Genomic DNA, 22,018 nt, shown 5'->3' on the forward strand with positions numbered 1-22,018 from the left:
CTAATTAAATTTGCTGTCTTTTTAAATCACCTATGGCTGCAACGTTACCAGGGGGGTGGGCCTGTGTGGCAGTGTGGCAGAGTGAAAGCCCTGCCGGTGCATGTGTGTATGTGTTGGTGTGGGGAATATTGGGTTGGCAGGGAGGGAGTTAAATTTCTCCCTGTCAAAACACACATCCTGTACAGCCAAGGGTGTATAAAATAGGTGTTCACGGGTGGTAATGAGAAGATTAGAGTTGATGCTGGTGATAGAAGTGGAGTGCTGTTCGGTGTTCTGTGTTGCTGTGCTGTTTGTTTATTTTCATGAGTTTTTGTCAAACCTTTTGTTTTGGCCCTTGTGCCTTTTATTTTGACCAGTGTGTTTTTTTAGCGTTTTGTCCATATTTGGTTAATTAAAGAGCGCATTAGCGCATTTAACCATACAGCTTTCTGTGTCGGAGTCTCAGTCCCTGTCAATAACATCTGGGCTAGGAGGCAGGTAGTTTGATGGGAATTTATTTCTAAATTAGTAACAGGTCCAGCCTGCCACAGAAACCATGAAGCTTTTAAAACATACTCTCAGACTAATAGCACATAAAAGAAAGTGAATTCCACAATGCTGGTTTGTAATTGAAGTGTAATGAGCTTAAAATGGATGCCAGATACTTTGTAATGGAGCCTAATTGTGCATTTGGCGTTGCACGCTACCAACAGTTTTAATGAATATAACCTTTTGTATTTGGAAAGTTTCACTGATGTGTGATTGACCTAAAGCTACTTGCATGTGGCTGAAATACCCCATGCCATTCAGGGAATTATGAAATGTTGTAGACGAAAGCAAGAATATGGTTCTCCTTATTATCAAAGCAGACCCATGCTGAGCTGATCTGTTACACACAACACACTGGCTGGCATTATACCTTTTGTTCCCCGGGGAAAAAAATAAAAAAGCTTTCTTAGAACTGTGCTAGTGACCCCTCAGGGTATAATATCTAAGGCTTTAAAAACAATGTTTATCTTACCCCTTGTCAGCATTTATTTATTTATTTAAAATTATATTAGCTGGAAAAGTCTACAACATTACAAACAGCTAGTTCACAAATGCATCCCAGGATAATTCTCACGTTGTTTTTTTTTTTTTTTGCCAATTATTTTTATTATTTTCTCCCAATTTGGAATGGCCAATTATTTATTACGGTCGGCTCACCGCTACCACCCCTGCGCTGACTCGGGAGGGCGAAGACGAACACACGCTGTCCTCCGAAGCGTGTGCAGTCAAGCCGACCGCTTTTTTTCACACTGCAGACTCACCATGCAGCCACCCAAGAGCTACAGCGTCGGAGGACAACGCAGCTCTCGGGCAGCTACAGGCAAGCCCGCAGGCGCCCGGCCAGACTACAGGGGTCGCTAGTGCGCAGTGAGCCGAGGACACCCTGACAGACCTAACCCTCCCTCCCCCCGGGCGACGCTAAGCCAATTGTGCGCCGCCCCTTGGGAGCTCCTGTCCTCGATCGGCAAAGGAATAGCCTAATTCTCACATTGTTTTTGTAATATAATTTTTGGTTTGCAGAATGTTTGGTTTTGACACTGACTTAGAGAGAGACCAATTATCTTGCCGCAACACCACAGTATTCATTTGCAGTACCATTATTCTGACCCCACCAGAGATTTTATATTGTAGCATGCCAGGGGAATGGCACCTACAACGAAGGATAGAAAACAAAGCTTGCACTCCACACTGTGGTCAGGCTGATTGGTTTGCCCAGTAGCCATTGTTATAAGCATAACAGCTGCATTGACAGCACTTAAAAGCCCTGCATGCAAAGCTGATATCAGAGGTAATTCAATACAGAGAACTATTAGAAAGTAACATTACTCAAAACCACATTCACCCCAAGATGTTCCTCCAGTCCTGTGTTAGGTGACCTGTAACCAAAATGCATTTCTAGCACATGTAGATGCATCACTTTGGATTGGCTAATCCACACCAGAACCACAGTGCATTGGTTTTAATAGGAGTGCTAAATGTTGCCACCTGCTGGCAGACCTCTGGGTTGTCACAATATTCAGCATAGTCCTTTCACCTGTGCTGTAACATAGGCGGTGAATGGAGAGAGGAAGCCAAATCTCTTTTATCAGTATATTGCAGTCACAGTGAAGAAATAATAAATAATCAACACAATTAAAAGGGATACGTTATGCTTTGGGTAGTGTTTTAAAACCTTGATTACAACATCTTTAACAGCACTCTCTCACAGTGCATTATCCTCTTACTGTAAATACATTACTCTCTCAAGACCAATTGTAATTATTGTATACGGTCTCAAATAAATCCATTACTATCCTTGCCTTCAAAGTACTTTACAGTGATAAGCAAGGGGCAGAAGGCAGGAACTGGTAGCAGTGAATGCAGGTACTGTACACAATACACTGTAAGGAAGTAGAGAGGCTGAACAGAACACTCAACAGCAGTATTATTTTGTTTTGAAATCTAGAGTGTGCTCTTTTGCTTTAAAGTTTTGGGTCAACCCCTCCCATAAAAAGGTTTCATTCTGTTTGTTCACTAATGTGTGTATTGTCACTAGGTGGCACCACATCTCACATGTAGAGTTCATTATACTAACCTAGGCAAAAGCTACACAGTGCATAACTGAATAATATATATAATTTATTTCTGTAGTTAAATAATAAAACACACACACACAAATTATAATACATGTAGGAGAAATACAATTTGAACAAACAACTTGAAGATCATATTTTAACCTATATCAACATGTGTGTAATGGGTTGATGACTGCACAGGGATGTAGCGTGGATTTAAAATTTATAAAGCTATTGTTCTAAAAGAAACAAAACCTGTACATCCACACTGTCTTCATGTATTCACAACAACACACAGCTTCTGTTAAATTACCCTAAATAAACAACATATGGCAGCTTGGGCACTGGGCTCCAAAACACCACAAATCTGTGTTCGAGTCAGGTCAGTTGGTAGCATTCATTTTGATCACAGCTGTTTGTTACTCTCTGCTTTGTTGTGTAACACAGTACAGGTGATACAGTGAGTTGCAGCTGGCAGCTGGTATGAAGGGTATCATTTATCTAGTATGACTTTCAGACCACACGCTACAGAACAGGATTTCTCTTCCAAGCTGTGGTGCATGCTATTTGACAGGACTGCACATGCATTGCCTTGTGAATATGAAAAACAAATGTAACATTAGCCCTCTCCTGCATTTTGTGTCGCTTAATTACCATATAATTCTGGTACCAGCATAGCTGTAAAAATCAGAGGGGCCACAAAAACCTGCCTTAACATGCTTCCTGGCTATAGTACAGGACCATTCTACACGAATACAAATGCATAAAGTAGTAGTTATATCTCATTTGTTTGTATCAATTACTGCTTTCAGTCTGTTTTATTCACCTCTGAATGGAAAGTTCAGTTTCATATTTTACTTGTAGGAGTTCACAAGGTCAACCGGTCTTGCATGTTAAGGCTACAGTGCATTCTTTGAGAATATGAATGCCTTGGTTCCATATTGGAGCGGATTGGGTTGATCAGCTCAATATGGGGCCACAGTCAGACTGCCATCAGCAGTGAATAATTCAATTAAATAAAAGGAAAGGTTTAAAGGTCATGTGACAGTACTCTTGTGACCTCCCCTGAAGAGCACTGCAGTGTGCATTGACCTCCCCTGAAGAGCACTGTTGTGTGCATTGACCTCCCCTGAAGAGCACTGTTGTGTGCATTGACCTCCCCTGAAGAGCACTGCTGTGTGCATTGACCTCCCCTGAAGAGCACTGTTGTGTGCATTGACCTCCCCTGAAGAGCACTGTTGTGTGCATTGACCTCCCCTGAAGAGCACTGTTGTGTGCATTGACCATCTCTGAAGAGCACTGCTGTGTGCATTGACCTCCCCTGAAGAGCACTGCTGGGTGCATTGACCTCCCCTGAAGAGCACTGCTGTGTGCATTGACCTCCCCTGAAGAGCACTGTTGTGTGCATTGACCTCCCCTGAAGAGCACTGTTGTGTGCATTGACCATCTCTGAAGAGCACTGCTGTGTGCATTGACCTCCCCTGAAGAGCACTGCTGGGTGCATTGACCTCCCCTGAAGAGCACTGCTGTGTGCATTGACCTCCCCTGAAGAGCACTGTTGTGTGCATTGACCTCTCCCCTGAAGAGCACTGTTGTGTGCACGGACCACCTCTGAAGATCACTGTTGTGTGCATTGACCATCTCTGAAGAGCACTGCTGTGTGCATTGACCTCCCCTGAAGAGCACTGCTGGGTGCATTGACCTCCCCTGAAGAGCACTGCTGTGTGCATTGACCTCCCCTGAAGAGCACTGTTGTGTGCATTGACCTCTCCCCTGAAGAGCCCTGTTGTGTGCACGGACCACCTCTGAAGATCACTGTTGTGTGCATTGACCTCCCCTGAAAAGCACTGCTGTGTGCACTGACCTCCCCTGAAGAGCACTGTTGTGTGCATTGACCTCCCCTGAAGAGCATTGCTGTGTGCACTGACCACCTCTGAAGAGCACTGTTGTGTGCATTGACCTCCCCTGAAGAGCACTGTTGTTGTGTGCACTGACCTCCCCCCTGAAGAGCACTGTTGTGTGCACGGACCACCTCTGAAGAGCACTGCTGTGTACATTGACCACCTCTGAAGAGCACTGCTATGTGCATTGACCTCCCCTGAAGAGCACTGCTGTGTGCATTGACCACCTCTGAAGAGCACTGCTGTGTGCAATGACCTCCCCTGAAGAGCACTGTTGTGTGCATTGACCTCCCCCCTGAAGAGCACTGTTGTGTGCACTGACCTCCCCTGAAGAGCATTGCTGTGTGCACTGACCACCTCTGAAGAGCACTGTTGTGTGCATTGACCTCCCCTGAAGAGCACTGTTGTGTGCATTGACCTCCCCCCTGAAGAGCACTGTTGTGTGCACTGACCTCCCCTGAAGAGCATTGCTGTGTGCACTGACCACCTCTGAAGAGCACTGTTGTGTGCATTGACCTCCCCTGAAGAGCACTGTTGTGTGCATTGACCTCCCCTGAAGAGCACTGTTGTGTGCATTGACCTCCCCTGAAGAGCACTGCTGGGTGCATTGACCACCTCTGAAGAGCACTGCTGTGTGCATTGACCTCCCCTGAAGAGCACTGCTGTGTGCATTGACCTCCCCTGAAGAGCACTGTTGTGTGCATTGACCACCTCTGAAGAGCACTGTTGTGTGCATTGACCACCTCTGAAGAGCACTGTTGTGTGCACTGATCACCTCTGAAGAGCACTGTTGTGTACACTGACCTCCCCTGAAGAGCACTGTTGTGTGCATTGACCACCTCTGAAGAGCACTGTTGTGTGCATTGACCACCTCTGAAGAGCACTGTTGTGTGCACTGATCACCTCTGAAGAGCACTGTTGTGTACATTGACCTCTGAAGAGCACTGTTGTGTGCATTGACCACCTCTGAAGAGCACTGCTGTGTGCACTGACCTCCCCTGAAGAGCACTGTTGTGTGCATTGACCACCTCTGATGAGCACTGTTGTGTGCACTGACCACCTCTGAAGAGCACTGTTGTGTGCACTGACCTCCCCTGAAGAGCACTGTTGTGTGCATTGACCACCTCTGAAGAGCACTGTTGTGTGCATTGACCACCTCTAAAGAGCACTGTTGTGTGCATTGACCACCTCTGAAGTTGACAACCAGGTTTGATAAACTTACTCCTGATGAATGCCGTCAACCTCTATGGTGAGTATCTGCCAACAACAGCACAATGGTCAGCTCCTGCATATAATGGAATTGTATTATTTTCTTCATGGTATACGACTCTTGTTACACCTTCATCCAAGCTACATATAGAAGACAACCAATGCATTCGTTTCAATAAATAATGACTTTTAATGGCAAATGTAATAATTTAGACAGATACAGTGTGCACATCTGCTAAAAATATAGGGCAACTGGTTTACAAGCTACAGGTATAGCTTAAAGAAAAGAATAGGAATACATCATCCAGTTTACCCTGGTGACGTCAAATACTATTTATCAGGGCTTTACAAAGACTACAAAATTCTTCAGATGATTGAAATCACTGTTTCTGTCTATTTACATGATATGTTACATACAAATGTACAAAATATAAAACATTTAAAGACAAATGTTCCACAACAAACTTTTTCAAAGTAGGAAACTCTATGCACTCACTGAGATGTATTGGTTGTAGTACCCACGATGGCCTAAACAGGTTGGTTGTGAATGGTTCACACGACTGATCATTAAGATGTTGAGAGAAGGCAAGCCAGCAGGCTCTTCAATAACGCTGTTTCGCCTTATTGTTTTATTTTTTTTGTTGCTATTGTTTTAAACCTGGTGGAAAAAAGTAGCCAATTACTGTCAGCTCTTACAACGTGTGGCAGATGTATTCTGTAGGTCTGCCGGTTGAATTTAAAAAAAAGGACTATCCTGAGGGTTTCAGTTAGTTTTTTTGCAATTTTGTATTTATTTGTTTTGCCCAGCAGCAGCAGTAGCATCATGTTCTTATAAATGGCCAGTGGTTGGCTGAGATAGTTGTTAGCACCTGTGTTTCACAAGTCCTAGTTAATGCACTCAACCCAGACAGCTCTACAGGATACCACTGCCAATAAATGAACCCCTACCTCTGTTAAGAAACATAGGTTTGTAATTGCAAGGAACTGTCAATATATTAGAAAATATGCTAAACATTGCACACAGAAGCTAATATAAGATTCAGTAGAATATTGGAGCAGACTATAGCAGAGACCACTAATGTGTGATCCTAATAAATCAATAGAAGACAACCACCTTTAAAAATACTCCACAGAAAGAGGCTGAGATTATCATCAAGAACTGCAATTGCTGGCCAAAAATGTTCTAAATTCAACTGACAAAGAGAAATAGATTCAATACGCACCCAGGGAAATTTAGCTCAATAAACCCTTACAAGTGAACACAATAATTTGAGTAGCTTTCTTTGGAAGATTTCACTTGTAATGGGGTCTGCTGCATATCTCTCTGTGGGTTAGTGAAAGGCTTGTATGGAGGGCAATGTTCATATTTTGTACAGGCTCAGTATTTGTTTTGCTTGCTTTTGTGATTGAATTGTTTTTCTCTTGGCTATTTCATTGTTTAGTTTTTTTTTTGCTTCATTTCAACAGAGGTATTAAAAAACATGCTTGGCCTCCTTAACAGTGTATGCATTTTTGTTTCAACGTAACGTTATCAAACTGGCACATGCTTCTATATATTCTGAAGCCCCTGCATAGGCAAGACAACCAATCATTACAGGACAACGCACACCTGTTGTACTAGCTTTTAGGTTTGCATTTTTCTTTAGAATAATTTTTTTTGGAAAAGTACAAGAAATCTCAGCAAGTTAAGCATATGTTGACACCAATAGGGCAGAATGCATCATTCTTTCACTGTGCAAGACTTCTTATTTACACCCCACCCCAATAAACTGTGCAAAACCAACCCACATGTATTTATTTATCTATTTTCAAAACTAAAACACAATAAACCTTCCTCTCCTTCTACACTGCTTCATTCAATTTGTAAAAGTAAAATTTTCATGTACATTTAGAAAAATCAAAACAACGTGCTCTGGAGCTATAAAATCAAACTTGTGCTCATGCTGATTCAAGTGCTCCCAGCTCAGCTGGGCAAAAAAACTCAAAACACCCCTCCCATCAAATGCTTGTTTTTTAAAAAATCTTAATGTTTTAGTTATAGCCTATTTTAGATTCTAAAGTAAAAGAAATATATAATAAAATACAAATAAAACATGTAGCAGTAGATGTGAGTTCTGGTAAAGTGTTGCTTCCAAGCTAGACAGCCAACCCTATTCGCAAGGGTTGAAAAATCTTAGTAACTACTCTCTTTTTATCTTTTTTTCCTCCTTAAAAAACATAAGCTGAAAAGATATTAAGTTATTCTTCTGTGAGAAAGAATAAGTGTGTGTGTGTGTGTATATATATATATATATATATATATATATATATATATATATATATATATATATACACACACACTTTCATACTGTATTTCCTGAAAAGAATAATGGACATGATCTGTGGTTCAAAGTATAAACTGCAAGTTCTTAGAAATTTGCTAGGAACTTTAAGGCAGTTAGAAAGCACCATTATCAAATTTGTTCCCTTCTTGCTTAGGTTCTTAAATAATAATAATAATAATAATAATAATAATGATAATAATAATAATAATAATAATAATACAGTGAATGCTGAAATACAGCCTTTCACAGCTTTCTATTGGTATAATGCTATACATCTGTAAAGGTTGGGTGGATGACATGCATACCACTTGTGTCATAAATTATCAAAAGAAAAAAGAAAGAAAGAACAATGTCTATTGGTAAACTATGCAGTAACTGTGGGTGTATACAGCACTGTGCACTTGACAGCTCTAATAAGGTACGATTGGCACTTGTCCAGTGTTTCACAGTAGTGGTTGTTTGGATTTGCACAATGCCGCTTGTGCTTGTCATGAACAGGTTGCATGGATCTCGGAATGGGCGGTGGTGTAAACCAAAGACTGGTATAGTCATGTGACCAGCACCATGTGGCACAACTGAGGTCCGGATTGGATGAGAACAGCGCAGGCTGTTCAGGTTAGACTGCACCTCAGGAAAATAAACAACAGAGCGCCCTGTAAAAGTTAGCAGTCAATAACAAACAACAGGAAACTGTAAAAGAAAAACTAATTCCAGTTTTTTTTTGTTTTTGTTTTTTAAGTGCCCTTCATTTGGGCATTTTTTCCAGTAGACAAATGGAGGCCTGTCATTCCATTATTATGGAAATACTTTGAATTCATAATTAAATCTGAACTTTTCAATCTACTCAGCTTCTCTGAAAAAAGCTCCTGGCTCCCTGCAAAACTCCATTCCCGTTTCAAGTCTCTGGTGTGTTGCTTTTACTTGCACTGGCAGTGGAACAGGTTTCTTTTTTATCTCTAAGTTCTCCTCAATCCCATTACTTCTCGCCCTCCTCTACAGAGTAGATTCCAGCGACGAGTCCAGTAAGTCATCGTGGTGGCCAGTGCTGTCGCTGTCACAGCTTTGTGCACTTGAATAATTGGCAGCCTCTTGCAGTCTCATTAACATGTTCATCTGGAAAAAAAAAAATGATAAAAATGGGCCACTGTATAATAAGCAAACAAAAAATGTAATCAACAATCTGTGCAACGCTTCTTTGTTTCCCTTCATGCCTCTGACTAATTACTGCTCTTCTGAATTTAAGATGAACTCACTCCAGTAGGGAGCTATATATAATTGCACAACTTTCTTCTTTTTTATGTTCTTCATTTTTCTTTCAAACACTCTTGCTGTTACCAGTGGGATCATAACACATTATGGTTGAGGAGTTTTTCAATCTCACATAATGAGTACACAGTCATGAGAGAAAGAGGTCCAGTAGAGAAAGGTCATTTTCTCTTGTCAACAACAAAAAAGAATGATTAGCAGGAAACTTTAGATGAAAGTGAATCTAGTGGTACAAATAAATGGCTGTTTTTTGTCACAAGAAAACACCAAAGAAAAAAAAAACATCCAGCCTATTTGTTGTGGACCTGCATCTAGCCAACCCTGTTGAGAGGTTCTTGCAATGCAAGGAGGTATCTACTAAGTGCTGCATCCCTTGGCTTGGCCTGTTGGTCTTACCAGTGGATCACCCTCTGTGTCACTTTGTGAAACCTGCTTGCAGGAGCCTCCCTCTTTGGCTGAGGTGTACCCTTCATATCCCACATCTTCGGGCCGGAGCTGAAGCAGAGACTGCCAGTCGTGCTGCAGGGATGCAGAGCTCCACGGATAGGTATCAATGACCCATTTTGAAGGGTCTTCCCATGCAGCTCTTTTACCATACAGCTGAAAAAGAGGAGGATGAGAAGTAATGGGATGGTAACAACTTTTTATTTAACATCAACAAGTGCAAGCAGTTTTCTAAAAACACAAATGAAAAAAAGGTGTGTTTGAAATGTATGCTTTGGCCAAAAGTTTTGCATCAACCAAAATTTTAGGATTGAGAGATAATTTAAAAAACCAACAAAAAAAAACAACAACTATATGAACATAATTGAGATATTTTATTTAACATTATGTAATCAAATAAACCACAAAATGATATTGCAAAAGTCTACCGGGAGCCTTTACAGTAGTACAGTATTTCATGTTAGATTTAAAAAAATGTTAATTGTTTTTTTATTTTGTCAGTTTTACGTTAAGTATATGGAAAACTACAAAGCAGTATGTATTTCAATATGTTAACGTAACATTATTCAGCAGGTTTTTTTCAACTTTATGAAGCTAAATTAGTTAATTCTACAGGGTGATACAAAACTTCGGGCCACAGCTGTACTTTCTCTGTCCTCTTACCTGAAGCCCCTCTCTCACAGCCTCCAGCAGGTACGGTACCAGGGAATAGTTCCACAGGTCTGTGAACCACACTCTGCAGCTATCTGCATCCATAGGACAAGACAGGAAGAGTCTGGGACCTAGAGGGCAAAACCATTAGAAGACAAGGGGAAAAAAAGGCATCTCCATTTTTTACCCCTTAAGGTACACAAGGAATTGAGCGGTTGTTATTCCAATGGTTTCTTCTTAAAATACATTTGAGAGTGACTCGAGTATCACAAGGGAACTGACAATTTGGATGTCCAGATCCAACCTGTCAGTACATGTTGAACCCTGTTTCCTGCACCTCCTTATTGCAAAAATAAGAATGTTAGAATTATTTTTATTTGTGGGACACATGTCCCTTGTACCTTAAAGGGTTAATTGCTCCCCTTATTCTTGTGCAATTCATTTTTAATACTCATCATTTTATATACTCTGAAGGTATAACGTCCCTTTTCAGCTACGGCACTTGCTGTGCCAACACACATGCTGCACCTATCCTACATTACTGAAACTGCAGGCCAGGATTACTACCTGCAGACAATCAGGGAGGAGGTTTTTTTTAACGGTTCCTCATTTGAACAGCTTACCGATGGTGACATCGGAGGAACTATGGGCCTCAAGGAAGGTGTTGAGGTGCTGCCAAGTTTTGGGGATCCAATCAATGATCTTGATGAGATCATTGTTCCTCATGTTCTTGTCGATCTCTGTCTCAATGAGTTTTCTCCTGAGGTATCGGCCCAGGAACCCCTTTACTGGTTCTGTATGATTGGCACACAACACCCACCTGCAAACAGGCATGAGTCATTACCATCTGTTAGCAAAATCGACAAGATCCATTAAAAACAAGAGCATGAAAAAAACAAAACAATAGTCCCACGGTACTCATGCTTGAATTTCTAACGTGAACACATGTTTTAAATCGATAACATCGACTGAGAAACAACTGATTTATAACTACATTTTGATTTTATTGCATGATCAACACTTCAGGTACTGCAGGCTTGTTTATGTGAAGCAGATGGGTTCAGAAGTGATACGAGGGGCTGGGGAGTATGAGAGTGGTGAAGGCTCAGTGAAGCACAAGTCTGAGGGCTAAACATGTGTCATATATAGAGCTTGAATAAAGCAAATCAATCAATAAACTGAGAGGCAGACACAGAAATGTGGAAAACGTACTCCTTCCAGAGGAGGACATGGCCAATAACAGTGTGAAAAGTGAAATATTTCACCCCACTTCTGCCTTGCACTTTGAATGGCAATTAAAAAAATACTATTTTTTAGATAAATGGATTGAGGGTATACTGTATAACAGGGAACAACTATCAATTGACCCTGCATATCAAGTTAAATGATTTTAAATGAACTGCTAACACTAACAGAACTTCTATGTAAATGATCTTTTCAGACATTGTTTAGCAAAACATGCCTCACAGACATACAATACACATGACTCTTGCTGTAGGCGGTCTTAGGCAGGTGCACAAATCATCAAAGTGTTCACACTTTGTAAAATGCTTTGCTCAATCCCACCCAAAGGAGATCATTCCTCTGTAAAATAGCTTGCTTTAGGTCCACTGGTTGCCGTCCTCAATCCAACTGTTTTATAAGGCAAATGTGAGGACTTTGATGATGAAATTTTTTTTTATGAGCCTGACAAATGGTAATCGAAGAGACATAGAGCATTACAAGCCTCTTGGTAAACGACTGTGACCCAGTTTACCTGAAGTTGTGGTGGAGCTCAAGGTTTGGCGATGAAGAGACAGCCTGGTTCATGGTTCCAATAACATAAGGACTGTAACAATAACAAACACAAAATAAAACACATACATAAGGTAAGAATACAAATATATTAGACATTCGCATGTTACGTTACTTTATTGCTCACTTTTTACACAATAACACCGATAAAGATCTCTTGTTGAAATGTTTGTTTGTTTAATTTGATTTACTCTTTCTTTGCCAATACTACAATGGGGCATATTTAAAGAGTCAATTCCTATTTTCTGAAAATAGTAAAACATCTCATTTTATTAAACTAGAACAAAACTATGGTATGTATTAGAATACTAATACTCTATGCACTCTTTTACATGTATTGAGTGTGTTACAGTGTAAACAGGTTATGGGTTATACACACTGTGTATAGTATTTCTTAGGGCTCTTCGTTTTCGGTTTTTATTTTTGATCACTTGATGTCTCTGTTTTTGAGCCTACTCCGGAAAAGTGTCGATTGTGAAACGAGTTCACTTTAGTTTTTTCTCATGTAACTTGATTGTGATTCTGTTTCACTGATAATGTAAAAGGCAGCTCCTTATTTTTAATTCAAAATGAACGCAAACAGCGAGTGAAGTTAAAATGATTTAATTAAATTGCAATTAAGAGGAAACTATTCCTCTTACAACAAGTCGTTAAGATGTTCAATCCAGGAAAAGCAATTTAACTGAATTAAAAATAAGGAGCTGCCTTTTTTTTTTTACATTATCAATAAAACAGAATCAAAGTCTCAATCAAGTTACGGGAGAACAAACTAAAGTGATCTTGTTTCACAGTCAACACTTTTGCAAGAGTTTAATTAAGAAACATATTTGGTTCAATATAACTTTAAAAGGGACATCACGTGACCAAAAATAAAAATCGAAAACAAAGAGCCCTAAGTATTCTATATATTACATTACATTGTTTTTGACAGGGCACTATAAACAAGGAAAGCAATCCAAGGTTGTCAAGTCATGTGGCTTATACACAGGGTGCACATTATCCTCTAAAAAGTACTGTAAAAAAGTGCTACTTTCAAGTTCATTAAATTCGCCTGATGCCATAAGGAGTGCTTATATGAAGGCTTTGTAGAATCACACGACACTTACCATTTATGGTATTTACAGTTCAGGAATCCATTAAAGATGTCACTGAGAGAACCAATATGGTGGAGGTTATCAAGTATAACCACTACTGGGAGATCAGCTTCATTTCCTTCAGAGTTGCACTGATCTGCAAGATTTGATAAATACTGCCTCAACTCCTTAAAACAAGACAAAACAAAAACATATTAGGAACAGCCAGCCCTGTTGATGACATCGGTATCAAATCAAATCAAATCAAATCAAATTTATAAAGCACCTTTCACTGCAAGCCACCCCAAGGCGCTTTTAACAAGGAAGTACATTTAGTACAATAAAAACAATATAAACAATAAAAACAGCAAGAGAAAACAACATTTTAAAATTTAAAGCAAATAAAAGCAACAGATAAAAAAACTCAAACCGAATAAACAGGAATAAAACTATATAAAAAATAAATATTATAAACGACATAAAAGCCTTATTATAAAAGTATGTTTTTAATTTATTTTTTAAAATTGCCAATGTAGGTGTGTCTCTCCCTGTGCATGGTGGAGCATTCTAGAGTTCAGGTGCGCTGTGACTGAATGCTCTACCACCTGTCCTTTGCTTTAAAATCCTTAGGACAGATAGCAGCCCTGCATCTTGGGATCAGAGCAGCCGGCCAGAGGCATAGGGGACTAAAAGATCCTTCAAATAGGCTGGAGCCAAACCGTTTAGGGCTTTACATGCGATGAGAAGGACCTTAAAGTCAATCCTGGACAGTGGAGGGCTGCTAACACTGGGGGAATGTGCTCACTTTTTTTTTTTTTTTTTTTTTTAAACATCCATACCATTCCGAACAATTCAGTTTATTACATGTCAAATTATCTCATATAATTAACATTTTCTTTGTATTATTAAAATAGACTAGAATTATCAACGCACATGTTATATCTATAGAGAGAGAAAACGTTGACCTTCAAAATTACTTTAAAACACTTTTTTAAATCTCACTTTCTTTTCTTTGTAAGCTGTACTGGAATGCATTTCATGAAGGGCACGATATCTCTGTCATTTGTATTGCATTTTGGTTATATCACATTAAACACTCTAACCAGTGTTAAGATCCATCACTGGTCATGACATTCTTGTTTCCTTTATAACCCTAAGAAAAGGTCTCCTCGCTTTACTTCTCTGTCACCTTGCTAGACTTGTGGTCCACATTAAAGCTTGCTATATTTCCTTCTCTGTTTTCCCTCCCAGATTTGCACACTACGTATTCTGCAAGCTTGTTGGCCAGGAAGGTTTTGCCGGTTCCACTGGGTCCGGACAGGATTATTCTTCTGTGTTCCATTAACAGGTTAAGGTACCGCTGTGAAATTGTTTTGGGGATTAGTGTGTCAAACACCAAACTGTCAATACTGTTCTCTTTAACACCTACAACAAGAAAAACAAAGACACAAAGAGATTAGATTTCACCAGGTGGTACAGCAGCAACTATGAAACTAGTGGGATATGCTAAAATAATATCCTTCTGATTTACTTGACTTGGAAATATACTCTCTGTTGAAACCTTTGTGTGGAAAGCAAATGTTTTATACTGCCTTGCATTTGGGTCATGAGTGTATTTTGAGCAGTGTTTTGGTGCCTTAGTGTATTAGCATTAGCATAACATTTTTCATGCACTAAAAAAAAAAAAAGTCAGTCGTTGGGAATATACTGCGTTAAAAATATGTATAATGAATCTATGCAACGATTGAGGTCTAAAATGAGGGTTAAAACCAGTATTCACGCCACAGAATCTAAGGGCCTGTTCACAAAACTTTAAGGTCTGTTTTTGGAAAAGTGTTAATAAACATTCTGAAAGCTTCTAACCCTTTCTAAAGCTGTTAAAATGGGGTTAATGAATTGCAAACTGATTGAATTATAAAAAATGTTCTGTAAAAACAACCCTTAACAAAACATTCCTTAAAACAGTCTTGGGAGTAAACTCTTTTCAGGGAACATTACAAATCCAGCTTGAGAAGGCAAAGAATAATCAGACAGGCATGGGTCTAGTGGCAGCACTAGCTCTCTGGGCAAACACCCAGCATTGATACTGGCAGCTGTATGTGTATCTGATAAGGTGGAAGGGTAATGGTGCTGAAACCTGATAGAAATAAGTGCTTGCTGGGGCTTCTGAGGCCACAGTAATTGCCAGTTGATCTCATTATGACATAAATAATGGCTACACAGCATTACAAGCTACTGACTGCTTAAAAACTCAATTAAATAAAGCCGAGTCCTCCCACATTGATGGGGCTAGTATAAATCAGGGCTCTGTCTTGTGCTCATGGAGGGTGTTTGTGGGCAACATTCTGTGTTTAGGGTTATTCAGTCGAAACACTCTTTCTTTACTCTTACAGAAGTGACGTGAGAGTTAGGTGTCCTTTGGTATTCTCACCCCATGCACAAATACCTACTTTAAGACCTATTTTATCATCACATTGAAATGTAAACAACAGTAAAATATCCTTTTGTCAGAAAATCTTGCTGAATTGTATAAACAGATGTGTGTCTTTTCTAATCTTCTTTTGTTGAACTACATTCCATTATATGTCTTTTTTTTTAGATGTTCTTGTTTTTCAGCAATCCACCTTGTTTTGCAAAACCAGGTCCTTTATTCGTATAATCAGAGCAATTCCATATTATTAATATGCTGTCCAGTTTTACAAGACATCTGAAAGCACAGCACTTCCATCCACCAATCAGGAGGCTCCATTGCAGGGCATTACCACATGGGTAGATGACCATGAACAATTCAGATCAAATGTCTGTATTTAAAACAATGAAACGGTAGGAAAGCAAAACCTTGAAAAGGTGCATACATATCTAAAATGATCTATATAACAATCAAGGCACCGGTTTCACAATTATACCCTGTTCATAGGACATTACCTTGGCAGTTGACCTTGTCTCTATGACAGTACCCTTGTGCTTGCTTGGGCTCTTGAGTCCCAGACACATTCAAGTGCTTAATTAAAACTAAAGGGATCAATTAGCTGCTAGGAAACGGACAAGCATCAGTGAGTCAAATGGTATCGCATTCATAGCTTCTACACATAAAAAAAAATAACAGGCTTGAAATATTGATATCTAATATGTGCAGAACAGGCTCATACCTTTGAGGTTCACAGCGATCACATTATTGACGCCAACCAAGTATCCACAAGGCAGCAATTCAGGGATTTCCACATTGTGGGCTCTGACAATATCCCCTATTCTGTAGCTCACAATGCTGTCTGAGTTCAGGCCCAGGGTTGTTAGAGGATCCACACGGAAAATGTATTCCTATTTGACACAGCAAACAAGTAGACCAGGGTTAAAAGAACTGTAACAATTGCATTTGTTCTAGAAGATAATAAATGAGGGGCAAACATGTTCATACCTCTGGCTTCCATACATATATATTAAACCCTTTCATTACATTAATCATTTTATGTTTTGTTTTAGTATTACTGAAGAATCATTTTTAGCCAATTAGTAATTTTTTTCTTTTCGATTTTTTCAAAGATATTTATATACGTCTCTGATGGAAGGCTGCTGAAAAAAAATTGATTTCTGTCTTCCTTTCTTTCTTTCAGTCAGTTATGGGGGTAGGTGAGACTTTTAGATGATGCTGACCATTGTGACCAGGAAATGGAATTCCAAAAGTTGATATAATATGTGATCTACCACAATAATATTTTAACTACAGATACTTAGAGGACTCAAACTTCAAAATGGTAACATTTGATCAACATAAAAAAAAAAATGTTACATTTTCAAAGTTAAAAGGAGTCTTTTCGGGTACCTTGAATAATCGTCGGATGACTCCATCAAGTACATCCCATTTGGTCTTCCCACTCACACCTATTGACCCAATGAGATACTCCTGACACTTGACATCCTGCTATCAGAAGAAAAAAATACATAAAATAAATACAAATTAAAAGAGCTGAAGAAATGCCTTTTGCAAACCAACACTGGGAGTTCCTAGTCCAAGAACAGTACTTGATCTCGTCTATTCATGCTCATTCTTGCATGAACTATAGTCACACTGCTGTCAAGTCTGATACAGTTGAACCGATCAGACAGCACATTTCACAAGTCATTTATTTAAACAGGAACATGTGCTGACAGTCAGTGTCTGAAGGAGAGCCCACAGCTACTCTATTCCCACCTGATTTTATACTAGAAGCGCTCCTGCCTGCCGATCGTCTGATTAATGGAAAGCGGAGATGGACATCTGGAATGGTTTTATTTTTAAAAGTTGTTGACATGGATTGGCTCTTTACCTTTGTGCTATTTGAACCTCTATGGATTGTAACGACAATCCTCACACTGCGGCCTTCCTTGCACATCGTTCCTTCATATCCATCATCCAGCAGAACATCTGCAAAATAAACAGATTGGCCTCCACCTCTTTAAACGCTCAGTCATGCATTCTGAGGTAAAACTAGAAGGTGTTACGTTGGAGGCATTAGCAGACACCTTACTTTAAGTTAGTAGTATTAGTGAACAGGAATACTGTATATTACAGGATTATGTTCTTCTGGAGGTATGAGAGGTATTTCAATTTATGGGATTATTGAATTAAAGCTTTTGCTTAAGACCATCATTATTTAAACTAATATCTGAATCCCAGACTTTAACCGGGAAATATTGGAATGGCAAACAGTCCAGGCAGCTATGGGTCTACCTCTGCAGGTTGTACCACCTGATAGGCATGATATCCCAAACACTGAATGCAGGCAGTGGGTAAGCTGCATTGGCCAGAACATGTGTTGGGAGTTTTTAACCAAGTACTGGTAGTGTGTCCGCTTTCTTAGGAACATTAATGTGTCGCATATTTTAGTGTTGCTTAACCGTCTGAGGTAACTGACGACCTGTGCTATGTTTGACTCACCCGACATGATGGTGTCTGTGACATTGAGGTTGTTCAGAGACAGTCCCAAAGACTGCCGGGAGGAAGACGAGGAGGAGGTGCTTGACGTTTCTGAGGGGGGCCGTCCAGTCTTTTCCCTGGCGGCCGCAGGGGTTGGGCTTCCACTCAACTTCAGCCTGTCGTTCTCGGCTTTCAGTAATTCAATTTCATTCTGAGGAAAGTCAGACATATTATAAGTTTGTGTGCTATAATGTGTATACATGAGTCAAAACTAGTTGACATAATGGGAGTATGTGAAAGGGTACTGCAGACAACTATCAAAACCACATGGATTTTAATATACCCTACTAGCATGGCTTCATAGGACATCAGAGGTAAGCTCAACCGTGGTAGCTTATAGTGATGAAGCTAGAAAACTGGATCAAGGAAACACAATGATAAGCAACTGGTGGATAAGGCCAGCCTGAACATTGGGGAAGGAAAAATAAAAGTTCAAGCATTGAAAAGTCTGGAGCACCAAACTAGATTTTTTAACATGATTTATGTTCATAACTTACTTTAAATATCCACATTTATGCAACATTGACCTTTAAATCTCTGTTTTTCTCCCCTAGATGGGATCTTCTTGACACTAACGGTCCCTGACAGCTAAGTAAACAAAGCTCTGGGTTCTCTGTTAAATCCTTGACGGTGCCAAGAGATTACTGTGCTTGTGCAGTTCAAATGAATGGACAGACTCAACACAGCCTAGCAGTAGATAGCTATGACCTCTCTGTCACCCCTGCCTCATATCACAAAGCATTTGCTTATTTCTGCAGAATCCCTGCACACTGCTTTAGTTCCATATTTAGGTACTATAGGAATTGCTTGTCATATTGTCTATCAAAATCGAATTTCCACCCATTTACCCATTTACTGCTTGACAGCCTAAATGTAGGAACATTTGAGAAACAACTTCAATCATTTCTTCCTTGCAATTGATTTTGTTACCTGCAGTGCTTTATTACTCGTTGCATTGCAGTTCTTTGTGTTCCAATATCAATCTCATACACTGACTCTCGCTAAGCTGTACAGGCATGGTGCAACATATAATATGCTTCCCTGCTGATCCACTAACCTACAGGGCATACACTGAAGGACTAAACAGCATAGATTAGCACAGCACTCGGGAAGCCTTTCATTGCAGATCTGTACCTGCAAAGCTTTATGGCAGGTTTTACAGAGACAATTATGTCTTTCAATGTTTTATTTTTGTTTTGTTTACTTCAGCCCTTAATAAAATATATATAATGTTCTGGTTACAAGCGAGTTACCGCATTTTCAGTTATGTTTATCCTGCTAAGTACAGAAAGCCTCAGCAATTCATTTTCAAGATTTTCTTTGCTTATCTCAGCTACCACTGAGCTGCACACACAATGTTTTCTCTACACAGAAACTGGGACACGAGAAACCTGATTTAGGCCTGAAATAAGCTGCAGTACCAGGGGAGAAATAATCCTTTATCAAACAGCAGGTCTTTGAAAAGAGGCAAGTTAGAGGATATCAAGCAGCTCACTGGAAATGCTGTGTAGAGCTTCCTTTTTTAAAGCTATGGCCAAACGTTCCACATCACCCTATAGAATTAACGCATTTTGCTTCATAAAGTCAAATTAAACCTTAAACCATTAAAAGTTGAAACATGTGACATTTCAAAATCTAACTTGAAATACTGTACTACTATTATGGTTTCCAGTGGACTTTTCCGATATCATTTTGTAGTTTCTTTGATTACATGATATTCAATTAAAAAATCTAAATTATGTACATATAGTTTTTTTTTTGTTTTTTTTTAAACAATGTCTCAGTTCTAAAATTCTAGGTGATGCAAAACCTTTGGCCACAGATGTATGTGTATAAGGTGCCAGGCTGACCACAGCTGAAGGCTGGAGTCCTATTTATCCACACAGCAGGTATAACATTAGCAGATGCAAAGCAAAAATCCCTAAGCTGTCCCTGAAGTTTGCCTGGAGGGAACACAACATTTCTGCAGACGCCTGTTTCACAAGTCAGCTGAGTGCAGGGATGCAATGCTAGAGCAAGCCAGCTTCACCTCAAGCCTTGTCAAAAGCTAATAATTTCAGATCTTTGGGTCACAGGCAGGAGATGAGCTTGCAGTGGAGAAAGCTCCCCCACCCTCCGCTGTGTGGTGATTGAACCCACAGACCTGCATTCTGTTCATGGCCTCCCGGATCTGGTCGAGGTGGTGTGCTGAGCTCAGAGCCTCTAGGCGGATGTCAGTCAGCTTGAGCTCCTTCTCTCGAAGCTCGTTCTTCAGCTGCAGAATGATCTCGGCCTCAGCCTCTGTGCACTCACACAGCCTGGGCAGACACACGCAGTTCAAAATAAGAAACAACGCAAGATAGAACTCCATCACAGAACCATCACGGTGAGTTTACATTTACAATACAGATGCACTGAAATAGCACACCACAAAATAATACAAGGAGTGTTAGTAACATGCATACATCCCCCAGCAAGAATCTACATAACACACTCACTCACTCACTCACACACGCACGCACGCACGCACGCACACTCTTCAGGTGTCAGTATCATGAAAAAGTCGGTCACCATGACCTACATCCACAGGATGGAGAATGCCATCTCATAACAAATGCCCATGCATAGTTTCAAAGTGGTTTAAAAGGTCTCCATTTTTAACTGAAGGATTATTTTATGTAAATGTTAAAATCAGTCCTTTTCAGGCCTCAGTCTGTACAGAGTAACTAACTGTAACTTTATTTTAACTGATTTTTTTCATTCATATATATATATATATATATATTACCAGCAACATATATATTATTAAGCAGAGATACCGTAGATTTGTGGGCAACATTATCAGGCTGCTTTTGTGTCTTCAAAGGGTTAAATAAAAAGGTCAAACACATAAAGGCCTTGTAGTTGTAACTGAAGAAATAGTGATTTGTTTTATACCCTAGCATTCAGTAAGTTATATATTAAAGTTTGCAATAATGGAAAGAAAGCCAAAGCACTCAACACACAAAAAAGCCAGGTCAGGCAACTCCGTGAGCTTTACCGAGATCTGTGCTTGTAGCTCACATGGCCATTTTGCCTTTTCTTTGGTATCCAAATTGAAGAGGATTTAACACAATTACACTCACTATAGACAGAGAAACAGACATGGGGGAGAGGACAGCTTCAAAAGGCAGAAATTAATAATTTAATACAAATTGAAAAAAGAAGAAAAGGTTCATATAGAAAAACAGACTGGGGGAGAGCGAACCCCTATCCTTTTGAAATAATGGGTCTATAAAATAATTATTTAGGCTGTTGTTAAAGAAGACAACAACACAAAACTGTGGCAAACTAACGATCCAATGATTTGTTCAAATCCCAAGGACCAATGTAAACTGTGCAATAAATGCACCTGCGAACTTCCCTTTTTGGTATCTGCAATTGTGATCCTTTTTTATTTGTAATAATCGTTCATGGAAGGTATATTTAAATTGGGAAATTCAATTCACTGATGTTATCCATCAATAAAAAAAAAAACTTTTTTAAATGTAAAAAATGAATTGGATCAGGTGGGAAATGCAGATTTTAAATATTGCAGTGACATTTGCATGACACATGAGTTAACCTTTGTCACCCATCACAGACTTACTCGGATGCCGACTGGGATGTTTTCATTGATGGAATGCCATCCTGCTTTGAGCTATGGGGCAGCTTGGGCGACGACGGAAGTGAGGAGTCAGTGAGCTCTTCAATGTCTGAATGTGGAGAAGGGGGCTTTGTAGATTTCTTTTTACCAAAAGCCTGCTTGAACGAGCTCCTCAGCTGAAAGAGAAACCTGTATTTCAGTCAGTTGGCCACGTGC

At 39.7% G+C, this 22,018-nt stretch overlaps 1 protein-coding gene across 13 annotated transcripts in view; it reads right to left on the reverse strand.

The window, feature by feature from the left end:
• Nucleotides 1–5,862: 5,862 nt before the first annotated feature.
• Nucleotides 5,863–22,018, reverse strand: part of LOC117415139 (neuron navigator 3-like) — a 283,877-nt gene continuing 267,721 nt past the window's right edge. For 8 of the 13 annotated variants that reach the window (XM_059027613.1, XM_059027614.1, XM_059027607.1 and 5 more), the window contains 14 exons: nt 21,806–21,978; nt 21,218–21,301; nt 20,342–20,495; nt 18,160–18,349; nt 17,549–17,646; nt 17,065–17,163; nt 16,394–16,562; nt 14,434–14,669; nt 13,278–13,432; nt 12,134–12,205; nt 11,001–11,197; nt 10,390–10,508; nt 9,679–9,882; nt 5,863–9,129 (listed from right to left, as the gene is read on the reverse strand). In XM_059027613.1, coding sequence (XP_058883596.1) covers nt 9,010–9,129; nt 9,679–9,882; nt 10,390–10,508; nt 11,001–11,197; nt 12,134–12,205; nt 13,278–13,432; nt 14,434–14,669; nt 16,394–16,562; nt 17,065–17,163; nt 17,549–17,646; nt 18,160–18,349; nt 20,342–20,495; nt 21,218–21,301; nt 21,806–21,978 — 2,070 coding nt within the window. In that variant the 3' untranslated portion in view covers nt 5,863–9,009. The remainder of the gene's footprint in view (nt 9,130–9,678; nt 9,883–10,389; nt 10,509–11,000; nt 11,198–12,133; nt 12,206–13,277; nt 13,433–14,433; nt 14,670–16,393; nt 16,563–17,064; nt 17,164–17,548; nt 17,647–18,159; nt 18,350–20,341; nt 20,496–21,217; nt 21,302–21,805; nt 21,979–22,018) is intronic. The other 5 variants (XM_059027610.1, XM_059027612.1, XM_059027608.1 and 2 more) reach the window with 3 other exon arrangements.

This window comes from Acipenser ruthenus, chromosome 7 (assembly GCF_902713425.1).
Source record: "Acipenser ruthenus chromosome 7, fAciRut3.2 maternal haplotype, whole genome shotgun sequence".
NCBI lineage: Eukaryota > Metazoa > Chordata > Actinopteri > Acipenseriformes > Acipenseridae > Acipenser > Acipenser ruthenus.